Source organism: Triturus cristatus, chromosome 7 (assembly GCF_964204655.1).
Source record: "Triturus cristatus chromosome 7, aTriCri1.1, whole genome shotgun sequence".
Classification (NCBI taxonomy): Eukaryota; Metazoa; Chordata; class Amphibia; order Caudata; family Salamandridae; genus Triturus; species Triturus cristatus.
This window is the reverse complement of record NC_140590.1, coordinates 1,738,740,046-1,738,755,918: the sequence shown is the minus strand read 5'-3', so window position 1 is coordinate 1,738,755,918 and position 15,873 is coordinate 1,738,740,046. Positions and strand designations below refer to the sequence as shown.

The following is a 15,873-nucleotide window of genomic DNA, read 5'->3' as shown; positions in this document are numbered from 1 at the left end:
GAATTTCCAAAATATATTTCAAACTGATAATAATAGACCAATTATGAAGCGGTGTAGAGGTTTATTAGTAAAATGATTGCCTTGGTACTAAGTGCTCTGCAGATATGGCTGTGATGATTACCCATGTAGAAACATTTACACCTATAAAGCCTTTTTAGGTCGAACCTGGGCAGCGCAGGCGCTGCTCTGCAAGGCATGCTGTATTCAGGTAGGGACTTGAAGCTCCACCCAGGTTCCATCCATCTATTCAATTGGCTCATTTTACTGTCCTTTCTAAGTCATTGCTTTTCATCCATGAATAGGCTTGATAGTCCCTCCTTTGTACTGCCTTGTCTGCATTTGTAACCTCCCATAAGGACTGGACTTTTTACTTTTATTGTTACACGGTCTGTTTTATGTAGTCAGTGACCCTCTTCCACCTACTACGTGCTTTCCTACAATCAGCACACCGCCCGCTTTTATTCCAATTACTAATGGCGGTCCTCTTTAACTATAGCGGCATTAAATTACTTTAGCAGTACGGTCCACTTTAAGTATAGCGCCTGAACATATTTATTTAATTTGGCAGTGCGGTCCGCTTTAACTTTAGCGGCCACGCTACCAAACTTTTTTTTTATGCAGTGAAAGCCCCCATACTAAGCTTTCCCTTACATAGTGGCAGCGCCCCTTTCTTTAGAAGAGGTTCACTGTAACTTGAATACGGCGATCAGTGCCTAAAGAAAGGGGGGCGGCCACTATGAAAGTGGTCTCGCATTTGTGAGAGTTTTAGCTATTGGCTTTAGAAAAGACAATGCCTTTTATATACGTGTTGGTTTTGGAAACACAAATAAAAGTCATTGTCATTTACAATGCCAATAGCTTAAACTCGCAAATGCAGGACCTATTGCATTTCAAATGCTTGTTTACATTATTGCTGGTAACCCTGCGAGATGCATAGAGGTGATCCCTGCTCGCAATCTTGCATATGGTGGCCATGAATGTAATCTTGCCCTGATGCCGCCACTATTACAATATTATTAATATTAGTAGCTCAGGATGACGTTCATTGAGCATAAATAGCTCCTAGTGAAGAAAAGGTGGAAGCCGGCTGATGTAAAGCATGTTCTACTTGCCCATGTCTGTAACCTGGTGCTTGTGGTCTAGGGTCTATGGCTTAGAAATGGCCTTGCTGTGGCAATCAGAATGGAACACATTTGTTTTGTGCTGCTAGTATAAAGTGCTACAGAATATTTTGAAAACAAATAAATGCAGAATTACATGTACTAGAGTTTAAAGTCCAATCCAGGAGGGGATGAACTGGCCATTATCCACTGTAGAGCTCCGTTCATTCTCTAGATTTTCCTGCATTGACTTTTCTGTATTTCAGGGCAGACACACTGCAGCTTTTGAAAAAAATACATTTTTAAAAAAGTGCATTCCCCGCAACACCCCCGCCCCTTTGAAAATCTTGCATACAGGCACCACATGACCCTGACTCCCAGTGGGAGAATATCACAGGCACTGTTCCTTCTTCAGGGCTGAAGCGCTGCTTCAGTGCTTCAAGTCTTTGGAACATGCAGGCTTCAAAGATTTCTTTTCATAAACTGATAGCAACTTACTCAAAGGGACCACAATGGCGATGACGAGGATGACCAAAAACACCACAGCAGCAAACAACCGCCAATGAGCTTTGAAACTTGTTAGCAACTGGTGGAAAACTCTGCCGCCTGAAATAAAATGCAAGAAAATAAAAACACATTAATGAGTTTACCTTTAAGTGTTTTGGGGGGGGGGGGGGGGTTGCCTAGACAACGCTTCAGGTGCAGCACCAACAAGTAGTAAAAAATAAAAAAACGATGTGTACACACACACAGACGTGCACATGCACCACCAATGTCTATTCCTTCTATTCTTGTTTCAATGTGTTATCATCCATTTGTGTTTAAGCCAAGTCATCAAGTTACATAATGCCAGAAGCATATTTACTTTGCACCAATAAGAACCATACTTTCCTGTTAGGTGCATCACAGCTAAAGGATTTCTTGATCAGTTTAACATATCCACGTTTTCTAGGGGCACACATATTGTTCTATTAAAAAAATTAATTACAAAATTATTCTTTTTTATTAGTCAATCACAGACCCGTAACAACAATTCATGATACAAATATAAAAAAAAAGTAGCATACAAATTCTTCAGCCTATCAACATGTATATTAGTAGTGTTTACCAACTATCCGTATCTGTTTCTTCACCTTATGCCTTTATTGAAGTGAGTATAACATATTAAATTCTGGCCTGCCCCCCATATTTGTATACATTTCTGGATAGCCCTATTCTAAGGGAATATAGTTTTTCCCTTCCTTCCTTTCTTTTGCGTTTATCATTTTAGCTACCCATTGTGCAAATTTTGGTTGATCTGGTGATTTCGAATTTTGTCAAATTAAAGTTTGAGCTATTAAGGAAGCATTAAAAACAAGTTGTTTTGGTTGCACTGTTAAAGTTTGATTTGGGATCCTGAATAAGATAGTTATATGGTTGGGATCTATGTTCTGTTTGAGTCGCCTGCTAATCGATTGAAAGACCCTAGTCCAATAGTCAGATAGTTTAGGGCAAGGAAAGCACATATGGAGCCAGTCTCCATCTTGATGATTGCATCTAGGTCATCCTGGTGATATTTCTGGGAATATTTTGTGCAGTTTCTTAGGAGTGTGGTAATGTTGCCATTTAGAGAAGAATGACATACATCTAAAATTCGCTCAGTGTATAGCTTTAATAGACCATTTATTATATTCCTTCCATTGAGCTGCTTCTATATGACATCCTGTGGTTGCCTGAATTTTTAAAAGAGCTCTCAGGACTATTAGATCGTGAATTTGTTGCTGGAGAATGTGATTCTAGTTCCCAATTCCTGTCGTTTGTTTGATATATAGTGCATGGGTAATGGTTGCGGGAAATGAGCCCTCCGGACGTCGTAGCTTTCGCACTAGACTCATAATTTGGAGGTAGGAAAACCTTAGGGTCGAGCCGGTTTCTGTTTTGTCGTGTCTGATTTGTTCCCATGACTTCATCTCCCCCTGTATTACTAGACCTTTAATTTGATAGATTCCCAGCCTTTCCCATCTTTTTAAAGTAGGTGTATCGATTGTAACTCCTAGTTCCCTACAGTGTATTAATTTAGTTTCTAAATGTAAAGGTGTAAATCGATAGTCTTCCTTCAATTGTTTAAGTCTATCATGAATTATTCAGGGCGTCTTCTATCTATAACGTTTGGGTAGCTTGTTTGCTGTCCTCATACCAATTTTGAAAACAGGTGTTTGATTTGTTACTTCCTGGTGTTCATAAAAGTCTCAGATTTTTTGGCGAGCCAGGTTATAATTGAGGGCCGTTGTTTCCGAGTGGAATAGAAGATTCATTCGACCAGCTTTATCGAAATTCTGCTGGAGATGTTTAGCTAAATCGTGTTTCTCTTTAATAATTCCAGCTTTATGAGAAATTGCCTCTCCTCTGATGAAAGCGTTACAAGCATCCCATAAGAGATCTGCATTTTTTTAATCCAGCTCTTTTCATTTAGTAGAGTTTTATCTAAAATCCATCTGGGCCGTTCCCTTAAGTCGGTTTTTGCCTTGATCTATATAACTGGGACCGAGTGATCTGAAAAAGGATTGGGAATTATCCAGGACTCTCCTTTTTCACCCTAATGGGAAATTAAAAAGAAATCTATTCTGGATGCTGAGTTATAATTTTTTGAAAAGCAAGTATAACTGGGCTGCACCAAGGACCAAAAAACCCCAGGGGGGGGGGGGGGGGCAAGCCTCCCAGTGGCCGGCCACCCCCCCAAAGACCTAATGTCACCGCCATTGCAGTCCTGCAAAATGCTCACAAAGACATCAGCCCACAACAGCGAAAGGCAGCCTGCCCAGATCGGCTTGTAGTGCCTAAAAGACACGGCGGAGAAGCTGCCTGCCAGAGCGTTGGGGAGGAAACCAACACTACTGCCGGAGAACTATGAAAGCACCACCAACAAGAGACTCGTGCACGGCCACCCTGCTGCTAGTCATCTGTAGAAATCCAACGTCCTCTAGAATAAGAAGTTATCTTTCAATGCTTGCCAATAGTCTGGGCCACTGGAATTGTGCTATTGTGTAGCCATGAAGTTTTTCAAATAATTATAGATTGCCCGCATTTGGCTGCAGAATTAGAATTAGCAGGTTAACAAAAAAGTGTGTTTCTCGCTCAGATGATTTAAAAGTTACAAAAAATTGGCTGCATATATTGCCCCGTGGTGGAAGGCCCTTTACAAAGGTTGACTGATCACTTTTCTGCTGCTTATTACTATATGTGTGTGTAAAACTGGTGCTAATGAGGTGCAAGTAAAACTGTAAACAGGAAGCTGGTGAGTTTGTGCAGCCGCAGTAACAGCGCGGCCGCACGGGGAAAGAGGTAGCGGGGCGTCTCCCGGCGTACCGCTCTAGATTTTATAACGAGAGCAGGCGCGGCCGTACTACAGCCACGGGAGGTTGCGGCAGCTGCGTGCGCATGCACAGCCTTGCCGAAAGGGGGGGGGGAAATAGGAGGGCCTTACTCCTGGGCAGGGCTCTGGGGGGAAACCGAAAGACAATAAGGAGCTGCCAGCAGGGGGACCGGGGGAGGATGACGCCCGGCAGGCCCAGGCACCTCAAGCAGCTACAGCATAATGAGTGGGGGGAGGGGGGGGGGGGGAAGGGGCCAGGCTCCTTGTAGAGCAGCACTAGGCAGAAAGGGAGTGGGGGTAAGGACCAGGAATCCAGGATCAGCAGCTTTGGAGGGCAAAATGGGGTTAGATGGGGGCAGATGCTGTCTCTTGAATTGGGTGGGTAGTTGGAAAGGGCCTCTGCGGGGCTCCGGCAGAGCTGGTCTGAGGAGAGGGGTTGGGCACAGTATAGGATCCCCTCGGCACTGGGGGGGGGGGCAGGGAGGACTCGGCAGGGAGGCCCACAGCCAAAGAGGGAGGGGGTTTGGCGTTAGCGTCCGCGAGGCTGGTGGACATTTTGAAGTGGAGTGAGGGGGTGGAGCAGAGGGGAGGGGAGGCATAGGCGAGGAGCACCGGGTCCCGGCAGCGGTATATTCGCGCCGGAATGAGGGTGGGGGGAGAAAGAGGGGGGGACCTCTGGCGGGTCAGGATGGCCACTCATCTGGTTTGGCAGGAAGAGGGGGAGGGGGCAGAGCAGGCTAAGGGGGCAAGGGACATGTCACTTGAAGGACGAGAGGGGGGTTATTGGCAGTGGTGTACAGGGTTGCCAGGAGCAGGTGAGGGCATTAACCTCGGCATGTCGGACCCTGCTTTTCATTTGTAGGGGCAACAGGCCATGAATTTGTGCGAGTCCCATGCGGCTCCGCGGCACCGATCTGACGGGTGAACATTGCCATGAGCGGACAGCCAGACCCCAGCGAGGGACCTAAGGGACTCAGAGCACTGGAGGACGGAGACGCGGACAGTGGTGCCAAAACCCCAGTTGGTCGATGCGGCCTCAGGGGCCGTGGAGCAGGGCTCAGGGTACACTCAACGGGTCAGGGAAGAAGGATTAAGGCCAGGCCAGTTTGGGTCAAGTTTGGGCGTGGAAGAATTTATACGCAGTGAAAGGGAAGCGGCACAGTCAAGCATGCTGGAGTCATTGGCAGAGGGACATTTGCAACTGGACTATGACGAGGATAGCGTTGAGGAAGGTGAAATTCTAGATGAGGACGAGGAACAGGAGGGAGGCGAGGGGGGTTTGAATAATGCTGTGCCCAGTGTGTTACAGATGGACTAGGAAGAGCGACGTATCGGTGCGAAGGGCGGGGTGCCACCTCCTGCACGACTGATTAGGCGGCGGGATCCGGTGAGGACGCCGACCTTGACGTTAGGTAAGGGCGAGAAAGAGGCACACATGTTTAGTCGTGTAATAGGTAGAGTGTCAGTGGGGACGGATGCACGGGGGGGAAGAGGGGGAGGTGCGCCTGCGGAAAGGTTTATAAGTCCATGATGCTGGGGTAGGTCCAGAGTCACTTGAGTTAGTCGGGGAAGAGAAGAAAGCATGGGCGACAGCAAGTGGGCAGGGGGACGAGCAGGTGGACGGGTCAGAAATGGTGACCGCTACGGAGGACAAGAGCGAGTGGGAGGCACAGTGATGGGAATAAGGAGAGCCACAAAATTAAGCTCAAGTGGCTACCATACATGGGAGTGACCAAGCCGCTGGATGCACACCTTATGTTGTCGACGAAGGGAAAGATTTGGAAAGGGAATATGTAGATATGTTGAAACTGCTATATAGAGAGCTGAGAGCAAAAGAAGGGTCAAAGGAGGAGGAGCTAGAACTGGCTAAGACGCCCCCGGGTGCCCATGACCATTGAAAATTGGTTGGCAGCCTTCTTGATATTCGCAAGCGTCTACTGAGAAAAATACCATGATAGATCCGTTGCCCTGTTCAAATATATGGACGTGATCAGGCGTGCATAATTGACATACGGGGGGTACTCATGGTCACATTTTGATGAGGAGTTCAGGGCTAGGCTCGCATGGGACACCGAGGCCAACAGGGGAGAGATAGATTCAGATCTGTCTCAACAGACAACGGGAGCTGTGAAGTTTGGCAAGACAACATATACGGCCAGTGGCTTGCCGCTGGTTTACTGCCCCTTTCAGAGCCACCCCACCCGGGGAGGGGTGGGATACCCAGCCAAAGGCACAGGAAACATGCAAGGGCATATTGGGATTTCAATAAGGGTACATGTTCCAGGGAGTACTGCAAGTTCAGACACGAATGCTCTAAGTGTTCAGGCAGGCACCCATTGGTACAATGCTATGGGCCAGGCTTCGGCAAACAGGGACAGCAGTTTAACCAAGGGGCACAGCAGAATGCTGGGAATAGGGGTAGCAGAGGAGTGCAAGGGAATATGGGGAAAGGCTCATACACCCATTAGACAGGCATGTTCATAACAGTTCTTGGCCGCCTAGCCAGACGAGGAAGACGCAGAATTATTGAGAGTAGGTTTTAGAGAGGGTTTCCGACTAGGCTATCAAGGGCCTCGGTCCGCCAGGTGGGCCGAAAATGTGAAATCAGCCAAAACACACAGAAGGTTGGTGAGGTACAAACTGTTCAAGGAAATAGCGTAAGAGCATGGCAGGCCCATTTTCAGTCCCACCCATCAGGGACCTGATTATTTCTCCCATAGGGATTGTGCCAAAGAAAGAACCAAAACAGTTCAGGCCGATACAACACCTCTCCTGGCCAGAAGGGTCGTTGGTTAATGATTTCATAGCGGACGATCTGACATCAGTTTCTTATTCATCAGTGTACGTGGCCAAGTATTTAGTGGTGACAGTAGGGAAGGGAGCCAGGATGGCTAAATGCAACATTAAATCCGCTTTTCGCTTACTGCCTATACACCCTGACGATTACCAGTTACTTGGCATACAGTTTGAAGGACTCATATTTGTGGATAAGGCACTGCCAATGGGCTGCTCGATACCCTGCGCTTTATTAGAGCGTCTCAGTTCTTTTTTGCAATGGGTTTTCAACTTGGCACATGGGCAAAGAGACGGTGACACACTACCTTGACTACTTCTTCCTGGTGAGCCAGCCTGGTTCAACAGACTGTCAGTACCAGCTGACAAGTTTTCAAGAGCTCATGTGCCACTAGGGAGTGCCCCTGGCACCAGAGAAGACATAAGGTCCAAGTGCAGTATTGTCATTTCTTGGCATCGAACTTGATTTGAAATCAATGGAGGCACGCCTTCTGAATTACAAAAAGCTGGACATGTTCATTTTGATTGGTGACATAGTGGCAAAGAAAAAGGTGACTGTCATGGAAGTACAAGTACTGCTAGGACATCTGAACTTCGGATGTAGGATAGTCCGGGCAGGACGGACTTTCTGTAGGAGGTTGGGGAGGTCTCTGGCGGGTTTGACTATGCCACACCATCACATGTGTCTGTCCGCAAGGACGAAAGAAGATCTACGCATGTGGCGTACATTTTTGGAGGATTTTACCGGCATCCCCAGGAGTGGGAGGTCACCATATACTCTGATGCTGCGGGGGCTCACGGTTTTGGGCTTTACCTGGATGGGAGAAGGTGCGCAGAGGAGTGGCCTCGTCATTGGAAGAATGGAGGGGGGAGGGGGGGAATATCGCCTTCTAGAACTTTTTCCTCTACTGTTGGCTGTTGCAGTTTGGGCAAAGGATTTGGCACACAAGAAGGTAATTTTTAAAGTAGACAACATGTCCTTGGTTCAAGTGATGAACAGGCACTCGGCAAGGGATGCACAGGTATTAAATTTGATGAGGGTTTTTGTCCATAGCTGTCTGAAACACAACATTTTGTTTCAAGCCAGACATGTGCCAGGTGTGGACAATGACATAAACAGACGCTTTGTCGCGTTCACAATTCGAGAGGTTCCATGGGCTAGTCATGGAGGAGGACGAAGGCAAGACACCGGTTCCAGCAGAGATGTGGTCCGTAGGAGACAAAGGATGCTCAACCTGGTGGTAGGGTCTCTGGCAGCTTCTACGCAGAGGGTACATACTCAGGTATGGAGGGAATTCCTGGAGGGGGGGGGCTCAGAGAAGATCAGAACAATGGGCAAGGGAGGAGGAGGTGGTCCAGTTTATTTTGTCAATGATTGACAGAGGTTTGTCAAAGGTGACTATCGCGGGCAAATTGTCAGGCATTGCTTTTATGGGGAAAACTGTAGTGGGGCTATGCTCCTTCAGCTGTGGAGTTAGGCAGCCGCATACTAGAGAGCTGGGTGAGAGAAAAGAGTGCCAGGCCACGGGTGAGGAGACCGGTGTCTAAGGTTCTGTTGGCAGCTTGCTGCAAGCAGTGCCTTGGATCTGCAGGAACCAGCAGGGGGTGCAGTGGGGCGAAGTAGAATTGGGGGAAGAGAGGGTGGCATTGAAGATCAAGCAATCCAAGAGGAACAGGGAGGAGGGTGGTTATGGGTGCCACAAACGACAGAGGTATGTCCAGTTCTTTGGGGAGAGGCTTTGAGTAGGCGGCGGATGCCAGGTTTTGGGGCGGTTTTCTGCAGGGGAACAAACCACCGGGTTACAGTGGCATAACTGCTATGGATAATGAGAGGAGCGCTTTTGTGCACACGTGAATTGCTGAGGGACTTTGGTACTCACTCTTTCAGCATAGGGGTAACAACGGATGCGGCCAAGCAGGGTTGGAGAGGGACAGGATGATGCACTTGGGAGGATGGAAGTCGGATTGCTTTAAAAGATACATCCAGTTACGGCATTCGGTGGGGGGTGAAGCATACATTTTTCTGTGTTTTTTCTCACATATGTGTCTTTTCAGGTGCAGTGGCTGGGACAGCGTCCACGGAGTTGTCAGTTTGGATTGTTGGCCATTCCTTCATTAAATGGGCCGAGCGTCATGAGTGGGATAAAGGGAAAGATTTGAGTCTCAGTCTTGACACAGCTTCAAGTGTTCTTTGCACAGAAAAGGGGGCATGAGATGGCATGAGTTGTTTCCGGTGTTAAATAAACTAGTTAGAGGTAACATTTACCCAGATGTTGTGATCATTCACTTGGGTGAGAACGATTTGGTTTTGGGTAAGGGCTTGGCTCTGTTGAAACAGAAGAAGAGGGACTTATTGGAAATTAAGCAGCAATGGTCTGGCTGTTAGGTCAAATGGTCAGAATTCATACCGAGAAGGCACTGGAGGAGGGCAGAGAGACCTGCAGCAATAGCTAAGTCAAGGAGGAAAATCAACAGGGATATGAGATTGTTTTGCGAGAAGGAGGGCATCGGGCGAGTGGAATACACCGAGCTTAGGTACGCGGCAATCTATTTTTTCAGACAGGATGGGGTGCACTTGTCATGTTTTGGTTTGGAGTGTTACATCATCCAAATTAAAGAAGTGCTAGACAGAGCATTGCACATCAGAAGGTATCTGAAGAAGTCCTAGGCCTATTTGGGGGAGGTCAATAATGTTTGAGAAGCAGGGACTTTGAGTGGCATTTTTCTTGGTAACTAATTGTTTACAGGTTAATTTTAGGTTTGGAAAAAGTCACTCCGGGAGTAGGCAGGAAGGGGAAGGTAGCATAGGAAATGTTTAGTTAGATTGTTATCTTAGGAAGAGGTTACAGGTTTAATGTGGCAGCATGGAATGACCGAGTTGGGGGTTATAAACTGTTGCAAAGGAAGGGGAAACGGAGTGCGGAGTGCAGAGAACTCCGCAAACGAAGCGAAATTCACCACTCAGGCCTACACATTTAGAGCTTTTTGTGGTCTGTGCTGTGCCCCCCTGTGGCCCAAAAGGGCTTTTGGGGGGCAGCCGACCACTGGGAGGCTTGCCCCCCCCCTGGGTTTTTTGGAGCTTGGTGCAGCCCAGAGCCCAATTGGGCTCTGTGGGCTACATTTGGGGTAAGTGGAATAAAACCAGCCATTTTAGGGTGCTGTGTCACCATTTTAGCAAGGTGACACGGCGGCTGGTTGGGCTTAGTTGGAAGCGTGGGTGGTAGAAGTTTTTTCTCCCGACCGCCCACCCCTTTTTTGGTAGTGGGGTGTTTCCTTTTCCCCTTTTTCAAAGGGCTGTTTTTCATCGGACACGTGCGCTAGAGGGGGAATTTTGTACATTGGGTGTCGCTTGAAGCAAGTGCTGGCGTTTTTCTTGGTAACTAGTTGTTTATATTGTTTACAGGTTAATTTTAGGTTTGGAAAAAGTTACTCTGGGAGCAGGCAGGAAGGGGAAGGTAGCACAGGAAATGTTTAAATGGATAGTTATCTTAGGAAGTAGGAAGAGGTTACAGGTTTAATGTGGCAGCATGGAGTGACCGAGTTGGTGGTTATAAATTGTTGCAAAGGAAGGGAAAAGGGGAAACGTTAGGGGTGGGAGGCACGGTAGGAAGAAACCGGTTTTCAATAAAGCAGCCTTTTCCACACATTTAGAGCTTTTTGTGGTCTGTGCTGCGCCCTCCCTGTGACCCAATCACGGGCCCATCCAAACTCGTTTCGCTTGCAAGTGGTGCATCAGCAGTCAGCCGGTGTGCCTCTTGCTGGACTGTTCTCGTCCCTTCATCTCGAAGCAGGCACTTGGGCACAGTCTCCTCTCCCCATGCAGCTGATGTAGGTGCTGAGGTCACTCAGTGTTGAGGAGGCATTTCAACCCCTTGGCCAATCATGTGCAAGCAAACAGCATGTGTTGAAGGAGCATGCCTTACAGGCAACAGGTGCAGGGTGCCTCAAGCTGTAGTTCCCCCTCTGGACACAACAGAGCTGCAGCCGGCAAACATGCAAGGTCAGACCTGCTCTCGTCGCCAATATAAAGTCGTGGGCCCTAGGCCCACATACTTGGTAAATGAGGACACAGACACACAGTGTATGGTTACTAAACTGGCCCTGGCCCGTAAACTTGGGCCCTTTTATTTGCAGGGTCACGTCACTCGTAACGCCTGTGGTCGATGAGTGCGGGATGCAAGTGTGTCCAGCCCTGGAGGGATGCAGCTGGCAACATAAAACCTGCTGAGACACTACAATGTGTCCAGCACGACACTACAGCAACCTTGTGAATATCTACCAGCAGCTGCAGTGTGCACTTCAGTTCTGTCGTGTGACCTATGAGGGCTCTCACAGACCCTGTTCTGTTAATGTGTATAATATATTCGCTGACTGCTCAGCCTCTCCTGAAATCGGTTTCTTTGTCACATCAGGTGAAGCAGGTGATCCCAACATTAAAGTGGAGAACGTCGCATTCTCTTAACTTTGCATTTTTTTTGCTAGAAAGCCTTTTTGTTTCAATTAACATGTGATACTTATATTTACAGAATAGTAAGTATCAATGAAACAAAAAAACTAAAGTATTTGATGTCAAGTGGGATAGATAGCTAAACTAGTCATGTGGCTGAACTGCACAGTTTGAAACCAGAAAACCTGAGATCAATCCAGGCTTCCTCATTTGACCAAAGTGTATAATTCTAAGCAATTACCACATTTCAACATTGTATGCAAATTTTTTATCACAACTGAGACCACATGGAAATATATTGGCAAAACCTTCCTGTGTTTGATTTAATAAACTATAATGTTGTTTACGTATTTTAGAAACCCAGGACACCCAAAGAGCGCCCCTAACTGACTTGCCTCTTGGTTCACTATTGGCATTCTTGCCAGGGTGGTGGGGGAGGTGTAAGAATGAATGTTTCTAAATTGATGTCTGAAAACTATCACTTTAAAAATATACTTCACAATGCTCTGATGTAATCTCATGTATTAAGGTGAAATGGTTCTGTATGCTAATGAAATACACTTTTGAAGAGAATTCATCATATTTTGACACTTTTGCTGCAATATATCTTTAAAAAAAAAATCAAATGTTCAGCTGTAGGAGACACCCTAGTTACTTCCTTTCTTTAACTTCAATTAACCTATAAAATAATTGTTGGCGTGTTTACTTAACAGCTCCTCAGTATTGCTGTTGAGGAGGGGGCCGCATGTAAAGGTCAGGAGGGGGCCGTATATAAGATCAGGAGGAGGGGGCCGCATGTAAATATCAGGAGGGGGCCGCATGTAAAGGTCAGGAGGGGGGGGGCAGGAGGGGGGGGTCGCATGTAAAGGTCAGGAGGGGGGGGTCGCATGTAAAGGTCAGGAGGGGGGGGTCGCATGTAAACGTCAGGAGGGGGCCGCATGTAAACGTCAGGAGGGGGCCGCATGTAAACGTCAGGAGGGGGCCGCATGCAAAGGTCAGGAGGGGGCCGCATGCAAAGGTCAGGAGGGGGCCGCATGCAAAGGTCAGGAGGGGGCCGCATATCAGGAGGGGGCCGCATGTAATGGTCAGGAGGGCCCGGGCTGTACGTTGATTACCACTAAACAACCTAGGCCACGTGTAAAGTATACATGTACTACAGCTAACCTGCTACTAGGGGCATTGTTGTTTTAGGTTTCGAAACTAATAATCCTAGTGAAAGACACTCAATGCAGTGATATAACCTAGTGTACCAAAGTGAAATGCTTCTACACCTTAAAAAGTGTTTCGATTATTTTTTTTAAATCTATGACTTTTACATGACATTTGTTGCATGATTTACAAGCCAATATGTTGATGTCATGACATGTGTTACAGCTCACAGATCCAAGGCACAGTACTGGCTGGGCTGTGGGTCGGTTCTACCTTTTGATTTGCTGGCTTGCCACTTAAATCTGAAAGTCCCGTTCAAACACCCCCCGCCCCCCATTTAATGGGGCGGCGATAAAATGGGAATACGGTTCTCAATGTCAACAAAACCATTCCGAGAACATGTAAGCTTAAGAATAACGTATTAAGTTAGGTCGAGGACAGCATGTGACCTATTGACTCTTTTTCTGTATATTAATGCTTCACTCACTTACCAGTAATTGCTACTTTGACTCCTACCCCTGCTTTAACTCATTACATAGTGAGGTAGACCTGCCTCTGAAATGCCCCAATCCGGAGACACTGTTTAGCATAAATGCCCCTCCCCCTTCAACATATCCTGTGTGTACAAGCCGCATACTGCTCACTTGGACTGAGGTAACAGGGTGGAAGGGAGGGAAGTATTACATTAAAGAAAGAGTAGGAGTCTGAGTAATTTAAATACCAATATATAATTGAATCCTTACCTCCTCCATTAAATGTAACACACAGTGATCTTCACCCAAACATACAGAGGACAACGGCCATGGAATGACCTGCTCTTTTATTCACCATAAAGGCTTTTCTCATATTCACTCCATTGGAAGAGGAACCTTGAACCAAAAACCTTCCTTTACGCCCACTTGTTGCATGATCCCATAAAGCGTCAGAGGGTTGGACGGGGCGGCCCACGCGTCTGCCCTGCAGATCTCAGCCAATGATGCTCCTCGAGCCTCCGCTAGGGAAGCGGATATTCCTGAAACCATCCTTTCTTGAACCCCCAGGGAGAAGAAAGGGCTGATTCACGGTATGCCCAAGATCAGGGGTTTATCCACCTGCTCAGGGTTTGGACTGTAGATGTCAAAACTATTTGCCGATCCGAAATGGACTAAAAGGGAATGAGAAACTGAAATCTAAAACCCTCTCCAGATTCAGCCGTTTGGGCCTCTTTACATTCGAAGTGTGAAGGCCCTCTGCTGGAAACCGATGCTTTGAAGGGATGCCCCTGCCAGGCACAACCCATCGCTCCTGTCAAGGGCAGGTGATTACCCACACTCTGCCCCCCGCGCTCACCCTCGGGTAGGTTGGCACTGAGCAGTCAGGTTTAAGACCGAGGCAATGAGTAAAGCAAAGGCACAGCAAACAATCAGGGTAAATACACTGCACAACACAAAAGAGAGACTCCACACAGGTTGGAGGAAAATATAATTCAACACACATTAATCAATGCCTATGAATATCATGTATTTCTGACAATAAATCACACTTGGCAATATTACTAGCAGTACCAGGCCCAACCGTGTTGATAAGTAGATAGTATGCAAACATGGGGTAATTCCTCTTCTAACCCATTATGCAGTGCAACACATTGTCAACTCTAGGCCCACCACCAAAATCCTCATAATTCAATATCACTCAGCTATAGAGTGCATTATGGCTCATAAGGACATCAGAAATATATACATACAAGGAATAAAAAATTCCTAACAGCACCGCAAGGCCACACGGGTAAAAAACATTTTAAATGTAAAGTGCGTTTGGCAAGAAATCAATGTATAAAATAACACCGCCAATCAGTGTCATGAATCACAGGCGGTTCACAGACTGTCACTCCCACACCCACTCGCTCACTCATCACTCACTCCGCCCCGCTACACGGTGCCACGGGTACCAGCCTGTTCCATACAGGACACTATGGCTCACATATACACACAACACCCTAATGTGATGCATCTTATACCCAGTAGGTCAATGGTTTACCCGCTGCAGACCACATGGCTCCAAGTCTCTAACCACCCTCCAGTTCACGCCAACTGTCCTATCCACTCAGAGGGAAGATCATCAGCCCCTCCCTGTAGAAAAGAGGCTGCAGGCGGCCGAGGTCACACTTAGTCTGGGTGCCCAGAAAGCAGGTGGGGATAGATAGCAGGAATAAACAGGCAGAAGGGGGGTTTGGCACCACTCAGGAAGTTCACCAACAAGTTGCGAAAAAGCAGAAGCGGGCTGAGGCAATAACCAGTTACCAACAGAGGTGCATCAGGACCTTCCGGCACCAGCCCAGTCCTGCGAAGCCCAGGGCAGTCAAGCAGTCTCTTGACCTGCAACCAAACTTCCTCAGAAGTGTTCCTCCAGCCTAGTAAATCACTCGGTCTCTTACCTGGCACCAGGAAGTCTTCGGGAGAGGTCAGGTGGTCCATCATGATGGGGCCAGAAAGGGAACAAGCGATGAATGGGGAATAACACAATGGGAACATTTTGGCTTGAGGAGGCTTCCCATCCAGTACACGCTGATCTGGGTCGTGCCTAGGCAAACCAGGCACAATAAGAGGTGATAAGAAGCACTCCATGAAGGGTAAAGATGTTGAAACATAGCATTACCTGAACCTCTCTCATTCTATATAATGTATATTTTTAAATCATGGGTGCCAGAAAGCTCTATGTCAAGAGTAACACCTTCAGACAGTGTTGGCGCTGTAGCCAACCTCACTGTATGAGTTCGGATTTGAGACCATGGTGACAGCATTAAAGGCAAAGCTACAGCTCCCAGAAAGCATCGAAGTTTATAGAAAAAATCAAGGACTGGGAGGTGGTGGCACATGTTGGTGAGACCACCTGGGAGGCTTGCAAGAGGAAACAAATGGCAGATTTAGTGGTTTTCTACAGGTTTCCTTGGTGGCTACAATATTGATGGCTAAGCAGTCAAGGAGCGAGAGAAAAATAAGTCATTTCAAACACAGACGCGAGAACTGACACCCTAGAGCTCGTTAATAAGGCTT

At 47.2% G+C, this 15,873-nt stretch overlaps 1 protein-coding gene across 2 annotated transcripts in view; it reads right to left on the bottom strand.

Annotated features, from left to right (window-relative positions):
* The window catches only part of LOC146812956 (C-type lectin domain family 2 member B-like), a 175,611-nt gene that overhangs the window by 123,983 nt on the left and 35,755 nt on the right, over window positions 1-15,873 (bottom strand). For both annotated transcript variants that reach the window (XM_085619994.1, XM_085619993.1), the window contains exon 2: window positions 1,599-1,706. In XM_085619994.1, coding sequence (XP_085476120.1) covers window positions 1,599-1,706 — 108 coding nt within the window. The remainder of the gene's footprint in view (window positions 1-1,598; window positions 1,707-15,873) is intronic.